This window comes from Drosophila subobscura, chromosome J (genome assembly GCF_008121235.1).
Source record: "Drosophila subobscura isolate 14011-0131.10 chromosome J, UCBerk_Dsub_1.0, whole genome shotgun sequence".
Classification (NCBI taxonomy): domain Eukaryota; kingdom Metazoa; phylum Arthropoda; class Insecta; order Diptera; family Drosophilidae; genus Drosophila; species Drosophila subobscura.
Window position 1 is genome coordinate 3,529,233 of NC_048532.1, and position 24,642 is coordinate 3,553,874.

Below are 24,642 nucleotides of genomic sequence, written 5' to 3' on the forward strand. Positions count from 1 at the left end.
TTTCTCTCTATCTTTCTGTCTCTCTATCTCTCTTTCTCGTCCGCTTGCTTTTCTGGCAACTCTACACAAAAGGGAGTTTAATTCGCCGTGGCAGCAAAAGCTTTAATTCACTGCGAGAAAATGTTTTTTTAGAGCTAACTTTTCATTGGGAATTGCACAGAATTCAAGTAGTACTTAGGTAACAGTTTTTCTTGCAGTGAACTGGCAGAAGCTCTCGGGCATACAAATCAAAATTACTAAGGGGCGAGTGTAGAGTTACGCTTGTACTTGTTGCCATTGTTGTTGTTTGAGGCGAATTCGGTAGAGAGGCATGCAACATGTTCGAGTTTGCTTGGCTGAACAAAAATGCTGTTGCATGCTTTTGGTGCTGAAAGAAACAACATTCGCACTTAAATCAACTAAAATAAATAACGAAATGCAAAAAAAAATGCTTGTTATTATAAAGTTATTTTCTATTATTAAACAGTTTTTAATAGTTTCTTTTATTTTGATTCGTTGAAGTGTATTAAACCTCCATTATTGGTGAAGGCCTATCATCGGTTCCTTGCGAACGCTTCGCATTTGCACTTGGCCAAAATACAGACAAGACATGTTGGCCGTGGCTGCTCTCCTTATTTGCCGGCTAAAATGCTTCGGTTGTTTCCAGCTTCTCGGGTTCCTTCGTCGTTGTCGACAGCTTCGTCCTTTCGTAGTCGTCGTCGTTCCGGCGCCTCGTCGGCTGCCGCAAGGACTCGTGCAGTTGGCTAGGTTCGTGCTCGTTGCACAATTCGACAGAGGATGGCCAAGCATCAGATTTTTTTCGGAATGCGTTAAGGATCAGTTTTGCGCGAATTACGGTTACGAAAGGTTGCTGTCGACAAAGGGCCGGCGTCCAAAACAAACATTTTCACAGTGCCAGTCATTACCATCTCCCAGAGTGCGTTCGCCTCACTGTGTGTCTGTGTTCAGTGTGTGTCTCGGTGTTTGTTTCGCGAAATTTAAACGATTTTATTGGAGATTTGAAAACAACACTCGCCACCCCAGAATATATCTCGGAAACACACACATATCGACTTCGGAACTGACCTACGACAAGGCACATTAAGGTCGTAACTGACCTAAGTCACAAGAAGAAGAGAGGAGCCTGACAATACTCGTAGTTGAGGAAATTCAAGAAACTTTTCCACATTTTTAGACGTTTACAGTCAATAGTTTTTAGATAATAACAAAATAAATATAAAATAGGAATAGGAATAGGAACCTAATCTAGGAGTAGAGGAGTGCTAATCTAAGACTCTTTGCTTTGAATTATCATATCAGTTGCAATCGCACAGAGAACATCAAGAGAATCCCAGGAGGGCTTCGAACTCTTCGCTAGAAGAAGGCAAAGTAATACCGATCCAATTCTGAACTTCGCTCGCTTAAACGTTGAATGGTTGTGAACTGTAGTAAGCAAATAGCGAATTAGCTGCGTAGAATCTTCGCATCTTTATCTATCCCATAAAGCAGAGTAAGTGTCGAAGATAACTTAGCCAATAGATCGCCCAAGAATGGGTTGGCCTTAGGAGGATAATCGCGTACTGTAGTAATGTAGCTCTCAGTTCTCAGAAAATAGTGAAGTGAATAAAATCGGGGCATAATCCCAAGTTATCCATTGAAAATAGTGCTTACAAGAACTGTAAGTAAGAAACGCCAGTTTAAGTGTTTGGAAAATGTGAAAGAAACACGATCGAGCTTCGAAAAACTCAGAGCTCTCTTGAGTTGAACATTTCCATAAATGGTAAGTGAAAGTCAACTCTAAGAAACAAGTCAATTAATGTCCATCACTTAAATATGTACAAAACTTTGGATTGAGGATTCTAGTTTATCTAGCTCTGAATTCCCTTTGATTAAAATACTGCGGAGCCCCCTACTCAATCCTACTACGAAAACAGATTGAAAAAGCGTGGTAACATCCATTGTAATCATTGTCCATCAGTCTTTCGCGATGCGGGGCCCTGAGTTTGCAGTTTGGGGCTCTGGCTATTGATTTTCTTGCCGCCTATTCGACACATCAGATTCAATTAAAATTCGGCTCTAAAATTGCATTTTGCCAGTTGTTGGTCAAGTGCAACATCGGCAGATTTCATTGTCAGCGTAGCTAGAGTCAGCAGGGATGGAAAAAGGCTTGCGACAGTTGCTATATAGCCGTCAATCCAAGCAATTTCAGAGTTGACTGCGTTGCATCCTCCCTAGCGAATGATTCGACGGGGAGGAGCGCAGTGCAGTAAATTGTAGAAAAGTGATTTTTGCATTGATCCGAGCCCAAAATCCGAATCCTGTGAGTCCCAAATTTGTGTGAAGTGAATTGCATAAATGTGCAAGCTGTTCAAGTGATTTCAAGTGAAAGGCAAATGCAAAGGCTTCTCCGAACGAGATGACGCGATGATGTCTGGTTCTTGCCCCGTTTGTCTGCCTGCTATATTATTTTGGTGAATACTTTGCTGCGTCATTAAACCAATTGGCGAGTGGAAAGAGATCGTTGCGGAGTGTTTATTTTGGGGGAAATCAGTTGGATATTACAAGTAATGCCTTGGGAGTGGCTCTTTGATTAGAATCTGAAAATTAAAAAAAAAACCTATTACAATTTGGCTTAAAGTCTCCTTTAATATGAATTTTTATACTTTTTAGCTGGGGTACAACCCGGCAGAGAGATGTTTCAGAATGAAACGTTTCATTAAAGGCCGCAACGCAGCCAGTGGAAAAGTACACACAAAAGCAGCCGAAAACAAAACGTTGACAAAAAGCATAAAACACACACAAAATGAAAATGATGCAACATGCAAAGAGCGGGGAAAAAAACGTCGAGAAAAATAGCTACAATGTTTGCAAAAAACCTGCGGACATACTGGACTGACTGACCGACCAGCAGACAGACAGACCATACAAATAAATACGCAGTCAAAGGCAATCAACGTCGGGGCCCCGACAGGTCCCCCGTCCATGTTCCCGACAGTTGCCGATATTTGATTTGAAAACATTCCGGAAAACGCTGCCGGAGTGCTGCACTTTTCCCTGCTATGTATTTTGGAATCCTCGTCAGCGGCACTTGGCTGGAAGGATCGCTGCAAACAAATAAACGGCAGCCATTGGCAGCACAACAATTACGATTCGATGCCGACATTTTGGCCATTTTTTGTGCTTCTGCTTTCCGGTTCTGTTTTCTTGTCCGCCGCTTTGTCACTTGATGTTTTAATTTGAAGGCAGGCAGGCAACATTTGGTATTTTTGAAAGGGGAACCACAGGAAAATCAGAGACACAATTCCGTCCAACTGGAATTACCTAAGCCAACAAATGTGTAAGCCATCAATAAAACTAACTTGATTATTTGAAAATTAAGCCATTTTGGTAGTTAAAATGTCTATGTATATAGTTTATTCCGAGAGAAACTTCTGTCGTATCCGACTTTGTTGCCAGATTGGTAAAAAAGATAATGAAATAAAAAATAATGCAGAGAACTCCATTTATTCAGAAGTGAGAGAAGGTTTGTCTAGTCTTAGATAGTAATATTCGAAAGCGGATTCCCTTGAGAATTAGTGAATGAAAATAACTGAATGCCCAACTATATCCTGGACGCATGCAACCCATTTATTTCCTTACCGGGCTTTTATTGCCATAAAGCTCTTCGGATCCGACACATCGCAGACCCAGACACAATTTATGCTGCCCAAATCGAAATAGATGCTTCACCAACTCGCACTCTTTGCACGGAGGTGAGTCACGGATTGCACTGTTCTCGTCTGACAATTAACACAGAGGAAACAAAAAATACTCCTTTGCTTCTGGTCGGGGCCCCAAACAAAGGTCTGTTTTGTTTGGATGGATGCCACGGCCTTAAATGTGGCAAACGTGGTGGAGGGAAGGCTCAGGCTCGTACTGGGACTGGGGCTGGGAAAGCGTCTGCAGCCGTATAAAGTTTAATGAGCCGCAATTAATCGTACATGACAACACTATAAAAACGTTTACGGAAAATTATGTACTTCTTTTTTTTGCTAGTCCTCCTTGTAGGATGCCTGAAATTGCTGGTGTCTTTTGTTGAGGATGTGAGCGTCCTTAGGGAAGTCCTCACCATGAAGAAGGCACTGAATCCTGAATGCTGAATGAAGCGGCAACTTTATGTGTATTTTCATTACTGTTGCAGAACTCTGGATGAGGTGAGAGAGCAGTTCCGCGTATTAGGGAGCAGCATTCACACCCGATCAATTTGTCATTGCAATTGCCTTTCCTAATTAACAATTTAAATAAATCGCACGACGTTTCCATCGAACCAAAATGTTGCAAAGTGAATGCAATTTAATTGGAAATTTAATTGCTTTTGTGGTTGGAATGTGACATGAGCGCCCAGCCTTTTTACCTGTGCATGGACCACTCTCACCACCCCCACTCTCCACTTTCCACCTGTATTTTTTTCCGTTTTTGAGGCTCTTAATTTAGACGTGTCCATTGCTGTCGCTTGGCTTTTGTTGTTTTAATTATTTGCGGTTATATTTATTTAAATATTTACCAATTCAATTAGGGTGACAGTTTTTGTGCCTGCCCCCGCGACTTGTTGTTGCAACATATCATCAAAATGGAGTTTCCTCTGGGATTGAGTTGCTTTGTATCGGGTCCAACAAATAATTTCAATTAATATGATGTCACATCTGACAAATAGTATCTGCAGACATCACTCCCACAGATCTCGGTCCTCCGCACGCGAAAAACCTTGCAGACAGTTTCTGCTTTTCTGTGTGTTTTTTTGTATCTTTCTCTTTGGGAGGTAGTTTTTCTTTTGGCTGGCTGCGTGCCAATTATAAAAGTGATTTCGCTGTAAGCTGCACGAACCAAGGCGCAGACACAAGACTGAGTCCAGGACCCAGACTTAGACCCCGACCAAGAAACCAACGCGGGGCACACATGAAGCTCACTTCCGTCAACGGGAAGTCATAAGACGTATGAACTTGTCGTCATTGCAAGGAGAAAGAAGCCAAAAGCCGAGCTAGAGGTAGAGCTGAAGCTGGAGCTACAGTCAAGATGAAGTTGAAGTCTCCTTCGCTCTCTTTCGCTGCCTCTCTGACAGATTCCTCTGTTTGGCTTGTGCCAAAGAAATGCGATAAATTGAATGACTGACGACGCAGTAAATACTTTACAGACTTGGCCGGGATGGGTAGGAAAATCACTTGGATCAATTTCCACATCCACATCCACACACGACACGACAAATTGCGCGTGGTTAGACTTTTCTTTCTCAGCTCCCGTCCTCTTTATCCTTCCTAGTTTGACATGTGTACCCAAGGAAAGGGGGAGGGAAAGGATCTCTGACGAGGTGTGAATGGCTAAGCTGTCAGCTTGGAGGAAGGGAACAGAAAAATCGTGTCTCAATACCAGAATAGTGCAGCCAACAACTGGGGCTCGGCTCTCAATTTGGCTTCCTCAGAAGAACAACATAATTATGGGCATCTCTGGGGAGCTTCCGATCACACACACACATGCACCTTTCAATTGCACATTTCAAATCCGTTGCACTCATCCGCTTATGAACGCACCACGTGGAGGGTGGGGGGGCCTTTGTATTCTTCGGCAAGTCCCGTTTGCACAAGGAACACACTAATTTAAATGCATAAAAACTTACTCAAGCGTTGATTGTGTTTGCCCAGAGTCTCGTTTCATAATTTTTGCACAAATTGCGGTTTTGCAGGCTACGAAAAGCGAACAGCAGCAGCAGCAACCGCCAAATACTTTGGCTACTAATAACAATTAGGAATGCTTCAACCCGACTTTAAGATACCCCTCACTAAGATCCAAAAGGTTTATTAAATTGATATGTTTTAGAAACCAGTAGTTTCAATTTTTGGTGGCACCACATCCAAACTGATTATCCTTTTGCTGGCTGTAATAGTTTGTTCGGTTAGCGAAGTATTTTGGTGGATTGGTAGATAATATTTAAATCTGGAATCCGGCTAAAGGCAACCCTCAAAGGAAATTGCAAAGTAAAAAGGTACAAAACCATATTCATTGTGGAAATGAATAAAATTTACTTTAAACTACTCAAATACATTTGATTTCGGTTAGGATCAGGATTGATTTAAAATACATTCTTGAATACATTTTTAAGTCAAAGTTATATCCTGTTTAATGTTAAGATATTCATTTAAATAAGATACTTAGATACTAAGATAAATAAACTTCATGGATTAAAATAACTAGAATTTACTTTAATTTAAAAATGAATGTGTTTGATTTTTAAAAGTCTTTGTTGTTTGTAGCTACGTAATGTACCACCTCATTTATTTTATGTACATGTACATATTTCTATTTAATATTATTGAATAAATATAAATTCATTATATTGAAAATCAAAGTGAAAAATCATAATCTAAAGTATTAAACACTATTTGTGATAAGAAATATATTATATATTCATAAAATGATGAAAATATTAAATGGAAAAGTAGGATTCCTAGGCAATATGTATACCCCTGTGCTTTCCGCTGGGATACTGGGTATCGAAATGAGCAACTCTATCCCCGAGCTGCCCCTGGCAACTCTCAGCTTCTATACATGTGTAAAAATTTACACCACATATTGGGGAGTGGTGTGATGATGCGCGTCATTCGTTAGCCAGACGAGGAGGCTGCAGTGCGCAGTGAGGAGCAATAGCAGGAGCAGGAATGGCAGGAGATGTGAAGAGCGGGTCAGCCATTGGCCATTTTTGTTGCCAACTCGACATATTTCAATCACGTAAATTTATTACGTAAACATTTGCTTTGCTTTTCGCACACAATTACGGAGGGCAGCTACGGATGGGGCGGTACGGGCCGGCCACCGCAGGGGCGCCAGGGGCAGCAACAGTGGCAGTGGAAAGAACACAAATTTCAATTTCAATCTTTTTATGCAGCACAGTCAGTCCAGAGTACACTCCCTAACCCTGATTCTGCCCCTGGATAGGCACAGGCCCCCCTGCCACAAGCCCACTGGCTTTTACTCTCCCGTAATATTCATAATGGATTTACCAATATGGTGAGCAATTTTTATTAATGCAACCGACTGAGGCAGGCTGTTCCGAGTGGTCAGTGGTGGTGCCTCACCCTTACTCCCATTTACTCGTATAGGTCTCTATCAACACGAACTGTGGCGGCGGCTGTTTGACCATGGCCCGAACATGTCTGTATGAGAATCTGTGAATGTGTGTGTGGGTTAAATGGGCTTTTGGCTTTTTGATCTATAAATGTTTGTACAACGCTTTGATGTTCATATGGTGACCTGCAATCTGCTCTCGGCCTTCTCTGCTTTCAGCCTTTTACTCTTTTTCTTTTCCTGTTTACAATTTTCTTTACTTTTTCTGCGGGTGGCCGGTTGCAACATTTTCTGGAATGGCAAAATGGGGGAAAGCAGCTTTAAAATAGATTCAAAATCCATTGAAAACTTGCAGAGATATTTCCACCAAGGAGCTGGAGAATCTTTGCCAACAATATTTACACCTCCATTACACCCAATCAACGGAGACTCCGGGGAAGGAAGCTACAAAGCATTCAGCAAAACTGAATAATGATCAATTGATGGCGTCAAACTTTGCCCACAGCATCCGCACAGAATCCTCACAAAGAAGGCTAAGGACTGGCTTTTGAAATTAAGTGGATTTCTTGGGCCTGTTGACAGCTAGACTTCATAATAATCAATGCGGGGACAGATAAGGCGATAATAAGTTTGCCGTGAAGCTGCCGCAGATGGGGGAGGCAAAACACCTGCTCGTCCGTAAGACCTCGCCTTGACGTGGGTTTGGCAGGCATTGAAAGTTGACGGCAAGCGCTAAGCAGCGGGCGAATTAAAGAGCAAATTGGAACTGTCCCGTTCCGGCATTTAATAATTGAAATATTTGCATAATTATTATGAGTTTCAGGAGAAATTTCATTAAATTTCGGATTGGATCCACAAAATTCTATAAAAATCAGACAGGCGTATAGTCTGCCTGGAAAGCAGGAAAATGAAAAGTTTCTAGCTCTTGAAAGCTTCGTGGTGTGGGTTGCGCGGATGCATGGGCATGGAAAGAGAAATAAATAAAACTATAAAAGAAGGAACCGCCGCCTAAAAGCATGCTACAAAAAGCGTAGTAGAGCTGTCGGATGGGTTCGTGTGGGAGTCGCCACGGACTCCTCGGAGCCAAAGCTAGAGACGGCACTGTTCCCGGAGTCGGGAGTCAAGAGCAACGTCGTCGGCAAGGCATATGAACACACGAAATATTCCCTACAAAGGAGTTGATTACACAAAGGAAAATTACGACGAATCATTTCCGCTGCTTGGCTGCTTACACGCCCAGCGAGTGCACGATGTGGACCCCTTTACCCCGATTCCTCGCTTCCCATTTCCATGTCGGGTGGAGTAGGGTCGAGCCATTTGTTAAACGGCTGCAAAAACAAAGCCTGCTTCTGGCTCCCCCAGCAATTCTAGCACTCGCACTCGCAAGTGAGATAGCTAAAAAAGCCCGAGGTGAGTAGCCACACTTCAGCGACCGAGGCTCTAGACATCTTGTAACGATAGAACTCTTCCGAAAGATTATAGGAATGTGATCGAATCCGATTGCGGAAATAGAAACAGGATCTGTGAAAAATTATATGCAAAAAGGGACTGTTTAGGTAGAGACCAACTGAAATAAAGGAATACCAAATTAGACACTATCAAAGTGAGTTGCCGACGACAGTTGGCAGAAGAGGCCGTATCTCATAAACTACATATTCCACAAGAAAAACGAGCAACAACGTTGTGAGTCGCCTTCAAAAGCGACTATGGTTTAACCCGGTACTCAGTCAGAATATATATTTTACATTGTGTGTACATACATATGTACATATGTAAACTTGCATTTTACATTTAACCAGCAAACTCATGTTTAGCAGGTTGACAGAAACCGCATTACCAGCGCACTGCTTCAACCAAGAACGTCTGGACATGCTTATATTTATATATTTGGCTACCTTTAGTGCAGTCTTGGGAAATGGACGACATAAAAACTTCACCAAGCATCTGGTTCTCGCACTGAGTGGACACAGACCGAAGCAGCCAGGCCGGAAGCAGACATCAATTCGAAGACGTATTGCGGCCCCTTCTACCATGCGTGCTCCAGCCAGATAAGGCAGGCGAAGAAGATTTCCTCCTCGCCATTCACGCAGATCGTTTTCAATCGTAGGAGGTAGACCACCTCCTGGACATCCAGCTCGAGAAACTCCCGAGAGGCAACATGATCATCATATCCTTGCGACGGTTTGTGCGGGCCGACAGATGGGTGTGGAGGGCATTCTGTTCCCAGACGCCGCCGACAGGGTCCCGATCGAATACGGCCCAATAATGGTCGCCGGATCATCGATGCCAAGGAACTTGGCTGCCTGGAAGAAATGTATCAGCTCGCTGTCGATCCGAATGCCCTGTGAGCAGACCCCGATCGAATTGGGGAACTGTGACTTGATCAGTACCTCCAGGTCATCGAGCCAGAAATTGCGAATCGCCGACAGCATGACATCGTGTTGAGCTGAAACGAACGGATTCGAATCACTTAAGACTCCCTCGTCAAGGGGAAAACTTACCCAGCTGGCACTGAGTATTTTCCATTTGGATTCTGAGGCATGACATTTCAAGAAGCCATAGCACCTCATGGTCGTGAGTGGTGACCTCTTGTTGCTCTTGGGTTTCCGAGTGTTTCTGGTTATTAATTGGCACATTTTTCTTGTCATTATTGGCTCGCTGGGAAGTGGGAAAAGTCCAAAACCTATAAGTCTGATGCACTTTGTGCTGTCCACCTCCATTGAAAATGCTTTAGATTTCGGTCTGACTCGCTTAAGGGAAGGTCCGGATCCATGTACAGTGAACCATAGTTATACGGGCTTAGACTTGATTGGAGCGACAGTGGCTAGATCGGATTGATGTCGCTTGCCTGGACCACGATTTTCGGTGTGCTCCGGCCAAAACCATTGTGCCTCTCATACTTCCGTTTTCTGCTCCTGCAAGCTGGATTCTTCCTCGTTTGCCTTTTTTTTGGCTGTTGTCAGGATACCAGAAAATTTACCAGTATAGTTCTGATAGGATTTATATAATGGGTTTAGCTCTGAATGAATTTTTTTTTCATCGTTATAATAACATTTCAAATATCTGTGTGATAAAAATCTTTTTCCGTTTTGTTTGAAACTCTAGCAATTCCTCAAAAGCTACTTCTCGAGATACTTGACGGCTTTCTCAAATATTTTAGGTCCGTGTTGGACGGACTTAAAGTCTGGTTTTTAGGAGTCCAACGAGCAGCATGCTTTGCCTGCATACTCTTTGCCTTCTGTGTGTTGTCACATCAAAGTTGACAACATTTTGGGCCACATAAATTATATTTAATTGAAATTCTTTCGGAAGCAAGCAAGGAAAGGGGGGAAAAATTAGCGGCTGGGAGGCCGAAACAGACAGCGCACAACTTTCTTAAACTCATAAATTTCTCGGGTGTCAGGGCATTTGAAGGAAGAGGTCGGTCGGCGGGTCAGGCGCCTTGTGGCTCGCGGACTTGTAAACGTCAACGATCGTCTAATGTTTCCATGCGTCATAAATTTCATTGAAAAGCGCTTCCGTTGCGCCATTTTCAGACGTTTTCCACCTGTCCTGTCCCGCCCTCTCTGCCCTGCCCTGCTCTGGCTTCGTGACTGCCTTTGGCAGAGTCCCTCTGGTGCGCACACATCCTTGTACTCGTACTATAAAATGCATAAGGGAAATGAATTGCTTTACGAGCCACCGCAGTCCCAAACGACGCTTCGTCGAGGAGGAGCCTCCGTCTCAGACTTCGTCTCCATCTCCGTCTTAGGAATATGCCACTGTAAATCAACACCCAGGGCACACACACAGATACTCGAGCACCCAAACACTCGTACATAAATAGTTGCGGGCGTCCGGGTCCGTGCTGCGCACATTCCGTAGGCGTTTATAAGCTGTCGAAAGTAGTTAAGCGTTTTTCATAATTTATTTATGGCAGCCCCCGTGGAAAAGAGAATCGCATTTAAGCATGTTTCATATTAAGTGCGCACAGTTTATGGCTCAGTCGGCCATAAAGAGGGATTAGACGAGAAATGGGTGTAGCAGCAGTGGCACACTATGCAAATTGGGGCCGGGACCCATAAAGAGTTGCAGGTTATATCTCTTGTGTGGAAAGACTCTCAGATGAGACTTTGGACTGAGGTTCCCTCCTGAGAGCTCGTACACAATTAGAGCATTGCAACTCCCTCAATGGCAAACAGTTATCCGATATCCCCAATCCGCCAGCCGCAACTTTTGGCTACTAACACGATTATAACATTTGCAGCAAATAAAACTCTAGCAAAAACAAACTTCACCGAAACGGAAAACTTTAGCTGGGAAACTACTTACTGGAGTAATGGGTGGCAACTTCCACCTAACCAACTGCCAATTGGAGTTGTTAATGAAATAATTTCTTGCAAGTTGCCCACGAAAGTGAAAATCAGCGTTTAAGTTGTGCGGCCGCCAGTTTGCCAGGTTGCCGATAATTTGGCATAGATTCGTACTCAAGTTGTACTTGGAGTCCACCTAAAGAAAAACTCGAGAGTTTTTGGCCACATTTATTGTGTAAAATGTAGCCTAGCCCATGGTTGCCCGCTTTCAAGCCCTTGGAGTCCTTTGTGCATTTGTGCTTCATTATGCGCAACTCGTTTTTGTTTGACTTGGGCAGAGATGAGGACGGGGGCTGAGGACGATGTTCGGGCCAGAAAGTCTAAACAAATTTTCTTTTCTTGCCCTGCACTCAAACTGCCCTGCCGCTTGTCTGTCTGTCCGTTCGCACTCATCAGCATGGCAAGGACAGGGACAGGGACAAGCACACGGACAGGGGCTCTCAAGTCTGCCGTTTCGTGCCATTGTGCGCTTTGTTTAATGTTATGTAAACTTTTGCTCTATGGCCGCCACTTCTTCCCTGGTGTTTCTATCTATTCAGCCATTCATTTCAGCTCTGACTGCCCTTTTTTTGGCCGAACAGAAGCAGGACCCTCGCAACATCACTGCAAAGCCACCTCCACTTAAAGGCTCTTAAAGTTGCCTCATTTGCCTGCACTTGTGGACCCCAAATAAACGACGAAGAGGGAATGGAAAATGTCAGGCTTCAAGCCTCCGCAATTTCTGCCAAACTGACAAATTTTTCAGTCCGCTGATTCTGCCAGACCAAATGATTGATGACTTTTCAATATGGCAACCGCATCAGCCACAAATGTAAATATTTCCCCCTAGGGGACGTCCCCTTATCCTGTTCCGAAGACTGGTCCTGCTGGCATCAACTTGAGCACTCAATCGTGGATTACATGCGTTTTATTTATGATTTTCTTCGCTGGTACCACAGAATGTTTTCCCTTTGGCTTATTTTTATTTTTATTGTCATTTACTGTTGGTTTTTGGATCAGGGAGCGAAATTCCACACTCCCCCTCTTTTTGGGGTGGGATTTCAGCATCGATTGTTGCCTGTACTTTTTCCTCCTTCCGCTTGACGTTTTTTTCGTTCCAACTTTCCGTTGGGGCAACTTTTCTATGCGCAACTTTAGCTGTTACTGCTGCTGATGCTGCCGAGTGGCAACATTTAATTGCTCAGAAAAATATTCTCCGAAAAAAAACGATGGATACGATTTACACAATAAAAATGTTGTCAATTGTTGTATTTTATGATGTTGCTTAAAAGTTCTGGCCAGAGAGCGTTCGGGGTAGTGGGGCGGTTAGAGCTCGGACCCAACACTTGAACAATTTGTTGTATTTTCCATTTTGTTGTCAGCTGAAGTTTAGTTGAAAACTTTTTATACTTTCGAGGGAGGAGGCAGAGAGATCTGCGAAGAAGAGGGAAGCAGAGTATTCTGATCAGATGAGATTTACTCGTACTTACTTTAAAATTAAAGCATTCATGCGGAATGCAGGTCACTGATGAAAGTACTGATCTGTGTGTGTGTGTGTTCTATGCTTTCTATGCATTCTTTTTGTGTACATTTTTTCGAAGGCACCATTCCGGGCAGTGTAACACTGGCAAACGGCTCGTTTGGGAAAAGTAAAATCTATTCATAAGAGCCTCGAGAACATGATACCCAGGACATTGCCATGCATAGGTATTTTTGTTTAGAAAAAATAATGCTCTAATTACTGCGGCAACATGTTTTCCATGTAGCTCTCTTCTGCCTTAGCTCTTGCTGGTATAATGAAAATTAAATGAAATGGAATTCGTTGTGTAGCAACAAAAAAAAATTACCATTTGACCGAACGCTCTCGCATGTGTGTCAGAAAATTTGCAGAAAAAGATCTTATGGTCGTCCACATAAAAACAGAGAGCCGCTTAAATCGTATTAAAGCTCTCTCCATTTTCCGTTCTCCATTTTCTCCCGCCCGCTTGTTTTGATTCTCATTTGTTGTCGTTGTCTGTTTTCGCGGCCGGCGATTGCTTCGCGGATTGCTCCTACACTGATGTTTGTTGTTTGCTCGCTGCACTTAATGTAATTAATTTTAATTAAAATCCAACGGGAGCATGAACAAAAAAATTTGCCACAGTAATGAGCACAAAAGTCTCTCCTCTCTATGGGTGTCTGTCTGTCTGTCTGTCTGTAGAATGGTGAACTTGCTACTGCCTCTCGCTTTGCCCCTGCATCTTTCTTTGCCTCCCTCTCCTTTGGTGGCATATCTTTTCTCGCCTGCAACGGAGTCGCGGGATAAAAATATAACGCTTTTCAGCGTGCGCCTGCCAGTCGGTGGGTTTAAACGCAAATAGAAACAGACACAGCTGGATGATGCTGTGTGTGTGGGGAGTGTGGTCCTGCATGTGTGAATGTGCTAGTGTGTGAGTGTATTTGGTTAGCTGCTGGCCCGTAAACTCCCGTTACAACTACGATGAAGCGTTTGGCAAACATTTTAAAGTTGCCATTTAAATTATGTAGCACTTCGCTCTCTCGGATGGCTGGATGGCGGGAATCCGGGGCAGATTGAGAGCAGCAGGCCAAACAAAAGCAAATGTATGCAAATAGTTGAACAAATATGATTGCCGATTATGAAACACTGTAAATATGAGCAATAATTGTTGAAAATTATATTTCAACAAGATAAACTAAATTATTTGAAATGCCACATAAAGCTAAATAAATTAAATGTTATTGATTCAAATATAATTATAAGTAAATCGAAACTAGTTTTACATACATATGGACGTACATTCAAGAAATTAAAATTCCAAATTTGTTTTTCAAGAACAGAAACTTGAGAGACTTGATTAGCCACTGTTAAAAAAAACTATCAATTTTGTTTGTGAATACTTTTTCTTCAGGCTGTGAGCTTAAGCTGCAACATATTGGAAGATTGATGTCCCAATTTTGTAATTGCAAATGGCTTGAAAACTAATCATCATATGATAATAATAGTGAACTAAATATAAAACGAGAAGGGACTTGTGAGACGCTTCTTGCGCGTCACAACTTTTATCCTCGGTACTCAGTAGTACATCTGTACTTTAGTAGTTTTTTTCATTTTACATTTTACAGCAGATTTTCGACCTAACTCTTGAAGCAATTATCTTAAATTATTTGTTCACAAAAATATTGAAACGGACTTTCTACATTCAATGACTTTCATGGTGTAAATTAGCGGGGGTTTACAAAATTCGCTCTAGATTTCAATACACAAAACCCCTTTAAGGAAAAAAATCATTGGAATGACAATACTTATACTCCTCGGGGCAAAAGCGCAACAAATTCTTTTAACTTTTACACAATTTACGGCAAGAACAAACTGATTACAATGACCCTAAAGAAACACACATGTGCGACACACAGAAAAAAAGACAAACGCAGCCAGAGACACAATAGACATTCTTTCCATGCCCCATTTTGACAATGAGGCAGGTCCTAAAAATCCAGGCTCTTCTCTCTTCTCTTATTTTAGCCGGCAGCTGAGTTGCACTTTTGCACGCCGCTTTCTGTGCTATAAACAAATAAAAGGCTGTCTACTGTGCAACCCCAACCTTACCATTTACGTGTACAAACGTGTATACATACTCTGAATCTTTATTTTTGCAGTGTGTTTGCCTAGACATTGCATTTTTACCTCCCATATACCGATTCACGCGCTGTTGCACAGAGCAAAGTCGGCGTTTCCTGCCTCACAAGAAGCAAACCTTTTGTTGGGGCGGGCCTCAATTGCTGTGCTACGTTTCGCTGGCTTCTAGAGTTTTGCACCATTTTGCCATGTGGGTAGAAGCGGCGCGTCAAGTAAATAGAAAAATGTTGCACGTGGCTTGGAAATTTAAATAAATCAGAGCTGGATCGTGTGCAGACAAAGGCGGGGCACGCAGAGCTAGAACCAAGAAAAACTTGAAAGAGATTCAAGCCAACATTTTGGTGCAGTTTTTAAAGCAGCAACGACCAGGAGAAGCCACAACAGAGGCGATAACTAAAGCGACTCCTTAAATCCTGTTAACGAGACAGCAACAGCAGCACAAGCAAAAATACAGTTGTAGACTGACACACACATATAAATATGTACATATGCAGGCCAGAGAAGTAAACGCACATCCCATCACATCCGTCACAGCGCAGACACAAACCCACCGCAGGCGTTAACTAGCGTGGACACAAACACGCAGCAAAGAGCCAGGAACTAGAGCTTCGGTCTTCTAGTACCCTGCATATCCCTGCAGAACTTGTGTCTGTCCGGGAATGGCTCCATTCTCTTCAGAGTCATAAATACCCTTCTCTGCAGGGTACAACAACAACGGGAATAGTTTAAGCTGTAGCTGCAGTTGCAGCTGTTGCGAGAGATGATAGGTGGAGGGAGTCTAAAAACTGAAGAGTTTATAAAATTAACATCGTCATTACATTCAAGCAGACGCCACTATGGGGCATTTGACCACTTTTCCTGGCCGAAACTCATTTGTCAAAAGTCAAAAAAGTAATATTTTTTTAACGGATATACATAGGGATAACATCAGTCCGTAATGTAACATACCCAGAAAATTAACAGTGCGCACCACTGTTAAGATAACAGCTGTTAAAGTCAGCTGTTTGCTACGAACAATATAAAGTTATCGGAAAACTGATTTTTTTATGAAGTTTAAAGTGCAAAAATTGCGAAATTTACCAATTTAAGTAAATTTTTTACAACATTCTTGATTCAGACAGGTATTAAAGAGTTGTTTGTGAGTTTGAAATTAAAAAATTGACCTCATAATATGTTTAATGGCTAGTTTTTTAACAAGTCCATATTTGTGACGAAAATTTGTCTTTGAATAGACTTACAAAGTGTTCGGTTCCCGCCGGAAGCAATAAACTGCATAGATATTGTAGAGTTTTCAATTCTTAATCCAATTTATGTTATTTTTTCTTGCGCTTTTCTGCGTCTTCGGAGATATTTAAGTTTTCGTTACATAACCTAAAGTTTGGAAATTCGGAGTTGTTTGCAATGTTAAACTCAGTGAAGAAGAAAGTTGTGGAAGAAGATGTCGATTTGCATTGCATTTAAGTGGTAATACCTGTCACTAGCTTTGAGACCGATAAGGGATATTTGTAGACCCTTTGAAGAACTTTTTTTCACAGTTTGTCGATTAAATTGAACAATTCCACGGAAAAATTGAAACAAATCTTAAAAAACTGTGCAGATTGGATCAATTCGTGCTCAATCGTGCAATTATAATAACGTTGAGACATTTTCAGTATTTCTGCACTGACGTGCAGTGCTATAGTGTCCAACATTCAACAACTTAAAGAAAAGAAGCTGCTTGCAGTATACAAGGAAGTCAATGTAAAAATCCGATTATCTTCTACTTTTAAATTTTTAAAAATCCGGGCACATTTTTTTTAGTTTAATATGGCATTGCTTTACATATTCCCATCATTATTTGTTTGATTCAATTTAAAAATAAAATAAAAATTCGATTTTACCTTGAAGAAAAGGCGGTGCCACGCCCATTTTTTCAACATACCTTCCTTTCACTATTATAAACTCATATCAAAAAACTAAATAAAAAAATAATGTTTCGTTTGGAAGTTATTAATTAATGCCACAAAAAGTGGTCAAATGCCCCATAGTGAGACGTCGGCACCGGCAACGGCACTGGCACTGCACACGGCGACGCTCTCTTCGTCTCCACGTCTTTTACCAGGAGTCCTGGTAAAATCCTTTGAGCACGTTGTTGCTGTTGTCGCTTTGCATTTGCATGGGAGTTGGTCTGATTTGTGTGTATGTCCCGTGTCGTGTTGGCATTTGTCGTTACAAACTTAATTAATGTTATGCTGAGGAGGGCCAGCCTCCACACCCCACTCTGGCTGGGTGCTCTTGACTTTTGTCAAGCCAGGCAAAAATGTGCAGCCATGATGAGGCCACTGCCAACTGCAGCTCTAAGGACACGCTGTCAGTTTCAGCTGACGTTTGGGCTTCAGTTTCCCTCTTGTGAGTGGGTGGGACCGAGTATTATGAGCCAGAGAAGCGATTAATCGGTGGTACAACCACAATTGATGTATCATATTACATCGTTTTCAATCGTTATTTAGGGATTGAATCCAAAATCCATCGCCTGGCAACGTCATGGCAGTCCTTTGGCAACCCTCTCCAGCTTATGACAACTTCACTTCCTACGCAAAGTTCACTGTGGAGCCGGAACGAAGAGCCTCTTTGAGCTGCAATTTCGTTAATGCTCAGGCAGCTTGCCCGATTTTCAGTTTACAGTTTACAGTTTACGGTTATTGTTGACAGGACTCTCAGGGAAGAGCCAGCCTGCCAGCCAAACTGCCTTGATTGTTTACCCGTGCCGGTGCTCGTGCTCGTGCTTCGCTCCTATCCACTTGTTTGCTATTTGACTTAATTTAATGAAAATGTTGCAACCTGCAATTTACAAAACTAACGCCAACAAAACTTGAGATTGTTTACCCGGAGAGTCCCTCGTTCTTCGCCTCCAGATGATGCTGATGATGCTTCTGCCACTAGAACGTCTTCGGCTGTTTCTTCGACTGGGCTTTTGGGATGCGGGTTCTCAGTTCTAAGTACACATCCCATCTAGAATGCTGCTGCTTCTTCAATCTTTTGCTGGCTGGATGAAGAGAAGTCAAACAAACGAATGCAAAAGGTTTTTTAACTGCCTCAAGTAGTCGTCGAAAAATGTGCTAAAGTGGCAAAAGTCCAAGACGAAGGCGGCCCTTAATTATGCTGATTGCATTGCAGGAATATATTTTATACTCTTATGTCATAAACACATAACAAGTCAATCGGCAATCGTAAAAGCTGATCTTTCATTCCCTTTCTCTTTCAGGTGTCTCTGCTGGTGGTTGTTGCGCTGCTTCATTGAAGCATCGGGCTCTCATCCCCCTCCCACATATATGCGTCACTAATTTGCAATGATGAGTTATCAGAAGGGTAAGTTACCTGCAAGTTCCTTTGCAGCCTGCCCAGGACACATGCCAAATGGCTGACCATTTGATACGGACCAGTCGTGTAGAAGCTTCAAGTCACCCACAAATCATGGGGAAATGCAAAGCCCTGCGACCTGGCCTTCAGCTCAATCAATTTATATACATGTCGGGCACACTTGTACAATTCATACTCGAGATCCGGTAATTCTTTATGGGATTGGCCCCCAAGCCAAATCACTGCCACAATACAATTTACAGTAAATCAAGCAGAAAGCAAATTTACGCGGGTCATTCTCAAACAATTTGCTAGAGCTACCCTACGGACCACGGACTACCGACAACAAAAGATAAAAGTGCGTTCAAGCATTAAAAAAGAGCCGAGACAGACCGAAATACAGATACAGACAGTCGCCGGGAAAAGTTGCACTAACAAGCTGAGGAAACATTTAGAGGCTTCATGGCCATGAAGCCACCATGGCCACCCATGCATGGGTGGGGGTGATAGAATCGAACAAAGGAAACTGCTGCATACTTTTTGGGGGTTGGCCAGTCTGCCACCTAATGAGCTTCCATGAATCGGCATGAATCGGCGGCACCATAGAGCGAGCCATCAATGCAGTAAGGGGCGGGGAGGGTATGCGGGATACGGGACTTGATGCCCTGCCAACTAGTTTCAAAATTAATTGCCACGGGTTTTTGTGTGTTGTGTTGGCCAGGCTAAAAACGCGGATAGTGGCTTAGGCTAGGCGTTGACAACAGCCGCACAATGTTGTTTTGCCGTTGTCCTCATTCGCATCCTCAACGATGCCGTCGATGCCAGCGGCTGCTGCTGCTGCGCCGTTCAATTAACTTGTGCGACAATCCAATCAAAAGTGTATTAAAGGCCCGTTAACGGCCATTTGCCGGATCCAGGAAGCGGCCACGAGGCCATTTTCCAGAGTCCGTTGCTGTCGATAACAGCAATTACATAAATGTTTTTTGTAGTCTGGCGGAAGGAGGAATGCAGCCACAGCCTACACTGCCCCACAATCGACTAACCAAATGCGATTTAATGGGCTTCGTCGAAACAGCTGCAGTTCATTGTGGGCGGGCAAGGGGGTGTAATGATATTTTTCCAATCGAAATATTAGCTGTAAAGGACTTGGCAATTAAGGCATAAATTCACATTATCACGCATACGACATCTCGTACAGAACTCTGTGAAATAGAGAGGGGATGTGGATGTGGACAAAAACCATCCTACGAAAATTGTTGGCAGAGATTACATTTTTAGGAAGTGTACCAAAAGAGGAGTCCCTATCCAAATATTAATATCTGCTTAAGACTTATGACAGCTTCATGTGGCACACAATAAGTGTAAAGCTGTGACCGATTTATGTGTCTAATAATGTGAAAGGCAAAAAATTACAGCCGAAGGTTAATACTGAATATTTTCCCATGCACTTGGGCCCAATATCCATTTCCAGGCAACACTGCCTAGTCCTAGCCTAATTTATTTATCTACTTGTAATATTTAATAAAAATGCCTCAATTGGTTCTGGAGACACAGACACAGACATACACACACTTACGCATGGATGAGCGCAGGTCCTTCGCTTCGATTCGGGCAATTAAAATTGTTATTTACATGATTGTACGATGTGTCTCCTCCTATGTGGAGGCCTAAGGCCACGCCTCCGTATTCGGGAGGAACACGTGCTTGGCTGGCAGCCCCTTGACACGAACTACATAAATAAGGAAAGCCCATCTCACATCCCCCCGTCTGAGACTGGTAAAACTTTTCCAATTTTCCCCTTTTTATCGTAAATTACGCACAATTCAATATTTGGCCTTTTTACTGGTGGCGGGGCCGCCGTTTCATGTATTTTGTCTCTGCCGTAGTCTGCCTTTTTGCTGCCAGACTGGCTCTACGGAAGAGTGGGATTAGATGGGTGGTGGGGGGTTGGGAAAGGCCGTTTCTTTTCTTTGTTTTTGCTATTTTGCTATTTTTTGTGTGTCTCTTTATCGTAAATAAGAAATCTCATACGTGACAAGCCCTCACAACGGAGTTCTCTCTCCTCCTAGACCACACCACTCATTTGCTTTATGAATGAAGTAAAAGTTAGTTTCACTTTTGTTCCCTTCCTAATCGAAATTGGTTTCTTCGGCTCACAAGTGTAATGATTGTTTTTCTATGCGTGAGGTAATTTATTTAGCATTATTTATACTCACAAGAGATGGGATAAAATGACCAAGGAAAGTTTTCCGCAAAACTATTGTGCTCAGCAAAAGTTGTGCGTGAGTTCAGTGAGGTCGAAGGTATTTAGTTGAACTGAAAAGTGGAGAATGGAACAAAGGGAATGTAGTCAAAGATGGGAAATTGATTTGAAAATGGATCTTCAATTGATCTAAGCTGAAGGACTGTGAGATTGTCATGGCTGCTGCATACAAAATCAGTGCATGACAACGACCTCAACACACGTTCCTGCGACTGGGGGCCACACGAACAAATGCACAGACAGCCCGAGAGTGAGGTCTGTGCGCCCAACTGTATGCAACGGCCTTTGTGTCAAAATTTTTATGCCTTGCATGGCACGCAAACGTGTGCACAAAAAAAAAGACGAAATCAGAGCAGACGAAGGAAAAGGGAGAGTCTAGAGTAGACCCGAAACAACGCAGCGTTGAGCAGGGGCAGCGGGGGTAGTAAATTGAAAGACACAGAAAGAGGCCATAGAGAGGCGGCACAGTACTGATTCTCGTACTAGACGGACCAAACTGATTCAATTAAATCAGTCCAATTGAAGCAACTGACGAAATGTGTGGACTGAAACGATGTGCGTGTGTGCATGGAATACTTAAGCTGCAGACAGGTCGCAGTGCCACATTTACTGCAGTCTGTTGTGACCAGTATCCTGTTTAAATTTCAGCTTAAAGTCCCAGACTGCTGTAGGACTCTGGACGGTTCGAAACTTCATCATTATCAGTGGGGCTGGAGCCCGGCCCAACTCTTTACGGCCAAATGTTGCCCTGTTTGAAAGGGCAAAAAGTTGTCGCAACGAATTTTATTCAAATAACTGAACATTTTGTTTGTGCCACACTTGCGCGCACACAATTTTTTAATGTCTCGACGGTTTTTGCCACATGTTCGCATCGAATCGGAGTGGAATCAGCGAACCGACCAACAACACCAGCAGCAGCAGTGACGGCAGGAGTAGCAATTGGACCTGCTCCCTGCCCGGATCCTGTGACTTTTGTCGCGTATCGTATTAATATCTCAATTTATAGCAATTTATAAAAATATGAAAAACGTTCAAGCGGGTGGAAAAACCTGTATGCGATTGTGGGCTGTCCGGAAATGCAATTTAAATGTCTTTTTTTTGCTTTTTCTGTAGTCGCTAACGAAGCCAATGGTCGATGCGGCTGCTCCCGGGGGAATGCATCGGCTCTCTACCAGTTTAAATGGGGATTCAACTTTAATATAGATTCCCATTCAAATTACCATTCCTATTCCCATTTTTGAAAATTATTCAGCCCTGTGCGGACCACTGTGCCGCCGCCTGCCACAGGAAGAGGGAAAACTTTTTGGCACCCAAGCATTTTGCTCTGTGTGAAAATCACTCAAAATTGTGTTTAACTAAGCGTAAAAATTATAAGCAAATTAATTTGCACAAATCACAGCAACAACAGGAGCAGGCGGCAACAACAATAGTTGCCTGCCTTGCTGCAGAAAAGTTTTATGAAACAATCAGGCAAAGGCAGCTCTCTCCGACACTCTGGTTAGGTCTGGCCTCGGATCCGGTCCGGCACCATCTCCATATCTCCTGTTCCCCTCCTAGGCTCTTGGCCTGGCCCAAAACAACTGACGCGACAGCAAAGGCAACCAAACGAAACGTTCAGGAGGTTTCAGGGGGAACGGTTCTGGTGCCTGGTTCCTGGCTCTGGGACTGAGTTTGGGTTTGGCTGTGTGTCGGGGGCGAGAATATAACCGACAATTTATCTGCATAAAAGCGCAGTGTGCAACTTTGACGTGGATGTCTGTCCTGATGGGGATTGATGGGTGTGGGCTCGGAAAAACTTTGCTGCCTCTCTCTCACCCTTTTCCTCACTCTCTTTCTCTCTCTCTCTTTTTCTATCTCTCTCTGGGGGGCAATTTAATACCAGCCGAGATAAAGATTCAAATTAAAGACTCACCGATCAGCAGTGACAGGGTGGCACTTATAGGAAAAAAATATTTCAATCAATTTTATTTTACTCAATTATTTTATTAAGCTAATTAAGTCGCCAAGTTGCCAACCACTCCCATATTTCAACCTCTTCCCATTAGACAGGCACAATTAAAACTTAGAAACAACACAAACGAAACAACAGCCTCTGTTGTTCACGAAACAATTGCTCAAGCGGAGATGTCGACCGAAAGATACCACTCACTTGGATTTACTTTACTTTTTGGTTGGCCTGCATTCTATGCTGTGTAGTGCAAAATATAATTTATAAAAAATAAGGGCTTTCTTCACTGCGTTTCCCGGCCCGAAAATAAGTATACCCGGAACTTGGTATAGGGGCAGATAAGATCTCTGTCTTTTTGGTATAACCGATAACAAAACGGAACTTAATTTTGTTTGCCCATGAGACATTAAACAAACAACTAATGAAGCTAAAAAAAGAAGACCATCACTAGTTATCTTATAACCAGAACCAGTGTATTTCAAAATTGAGCCCCGCCCCCTTCCACCTCCGCAAAAGGGCGAAAACCTCCCAAATATACAATTTTGAAGATAAAATCTAAAAACGCCATTCCGTAGGGAATGACCATATCTATCAGATCACCAAATTGGGATACGATTGGATATAATAGCCATAATGAAGAAATTAATTTCCAGTGGCTAAACCCACCCCGTCTTGCAGCTTTTTTTTTTTTAACACATTCTCTCATTCACACTCTGTTTCGCGCAATGCCGCGTCGCTGCTTCTGCCGTGAGTCTGCAGTGTGTGGGTCCTGGCACGGGGGGTAAGCTAAAGGAGCGTGTTGGCGTGAGAAGTGTTGTTGATGTAGATGACCGATGAAGAAAAAATGTAAAATTTGACAAAAAACCGCTAATGTACAGAATTAGTACTGAGTGCCGGGTATAAAAGATGCCGGTCACACGTCCCTTCTCGTTTTTTTTTCACATTCTCTCATTCACACTCTGCTTTGCGCAGTGCCGCGTCGCTGCTTCTGCCGTGAGTCTGCAGTGTGTGGGTCCTGGCGCGGGGGGCAAGCTAAAGGAGCGTGTTGGCGTGAGAAGTGTTGTTGATGTAGATGACAGATGAAGAAAAAATGTAAAATTTGACAAAAAACCGCTAATGTACAGAATTAATACTGAGTGCCGGGTATAAAAGTTGTGACGCGTAAGAAGCGTCTCACACGTCCCTTCTCGTGTCAAATCTGTACTTCCGCTACATAAATTCTCCCTCTCTCTCTATCTCTCTTTTGACATCAACACCCTTTTGTCATTTTGGACAACAACTTTAACATACACAAGAACAAACCCGTTTTCAAATTCAATATACCTCTCTGTTTTGGGTTTACTGGGTATAATCATTGCCGTCACTAATTTGCATACAACAATAGGCGCTTACTGCGAGAGATGTCGTCTTGAAAAGGGTCTCTCATCTCGCCCGTTCAGCCTAAGAGGGTGGTGAAGGGGCTGCTGCCAGACTGAGTAGAGGTAGAGAATCTTATAGCAATTTTTAATTGCCATCCAACGGGAAGTTTTCAAAGAAAACTTCCAGGATTTTCCAAGTCAATTGTTGGTTTTCCATTTAGAAAAATCAACAATGAGGCGCTGGAGGAAGTCACATGTAGCAGGGATTTCTGACGGATGGACGGACAAACGACCCGGGCGGAGGCAAAAGTACCCAAAATTTCAGAAATTTCGGAAATGTATGCCTTGACTTGGCAGCAGCCTGATTAAAGGCTGGAAGGGGGGCACTAGGCGGTGTCGGAGGGGAGGCGGAAGCGTTGCCATTTGCATTTTGTAAATTGTTGCCAACACAGGGCTGAAATATTTGACAGGGGAGGCGTGGCACTGTCCGTGGCCAAGTGCCCCCGCACAATGCTGGCTGGCATTGTCTGCGTTTAATTATGGGAACAAATAAATGTCTATCATTTTGGGTTAGGTGGTACAGATGCCTCCTGGCTTGTCTTGAGTTATGCGGAGAGTTTAATGAGCTATGGACATTGTGGGAGGAAGAGGAAAGCTGGGGTATTCTCTGTGGCATCTTTGACAGTTCTGGA

General features: G+C 43.0%; 1 protein-coding gene across 1 annotated transcript in view; it reads left to right on the forward strand.

Annotated features, from left to right (window-relative positions):
- The first annotated feature begins 1,596 nt into the window (after nucleotides 1-1,596).
- Nucleotides 1,597-24,642, forward strand: part of LOC117893231 (putative uncharacterized protein DDB_G0282129) — a 57,806-nt gene continuing 34,760 nt past the window's right edge. The window contains exons 1-2 of the mRNA XM_034799783.1: nucleotides 1,597-1,759; nucleotides 18,287-18,390. Coding sequence (XP_034655674.1) covers nucleotides 18,372-18,390 — 19 coding nt within the window. The 5' untranslated portion in view covers nucleotides 1,597-1,759; nucleotides 18,287-18,371. The remainder of the gene's footprint in view (nucleotides 1,760-18,286; nucleotides 18,391-24,642) is intronic.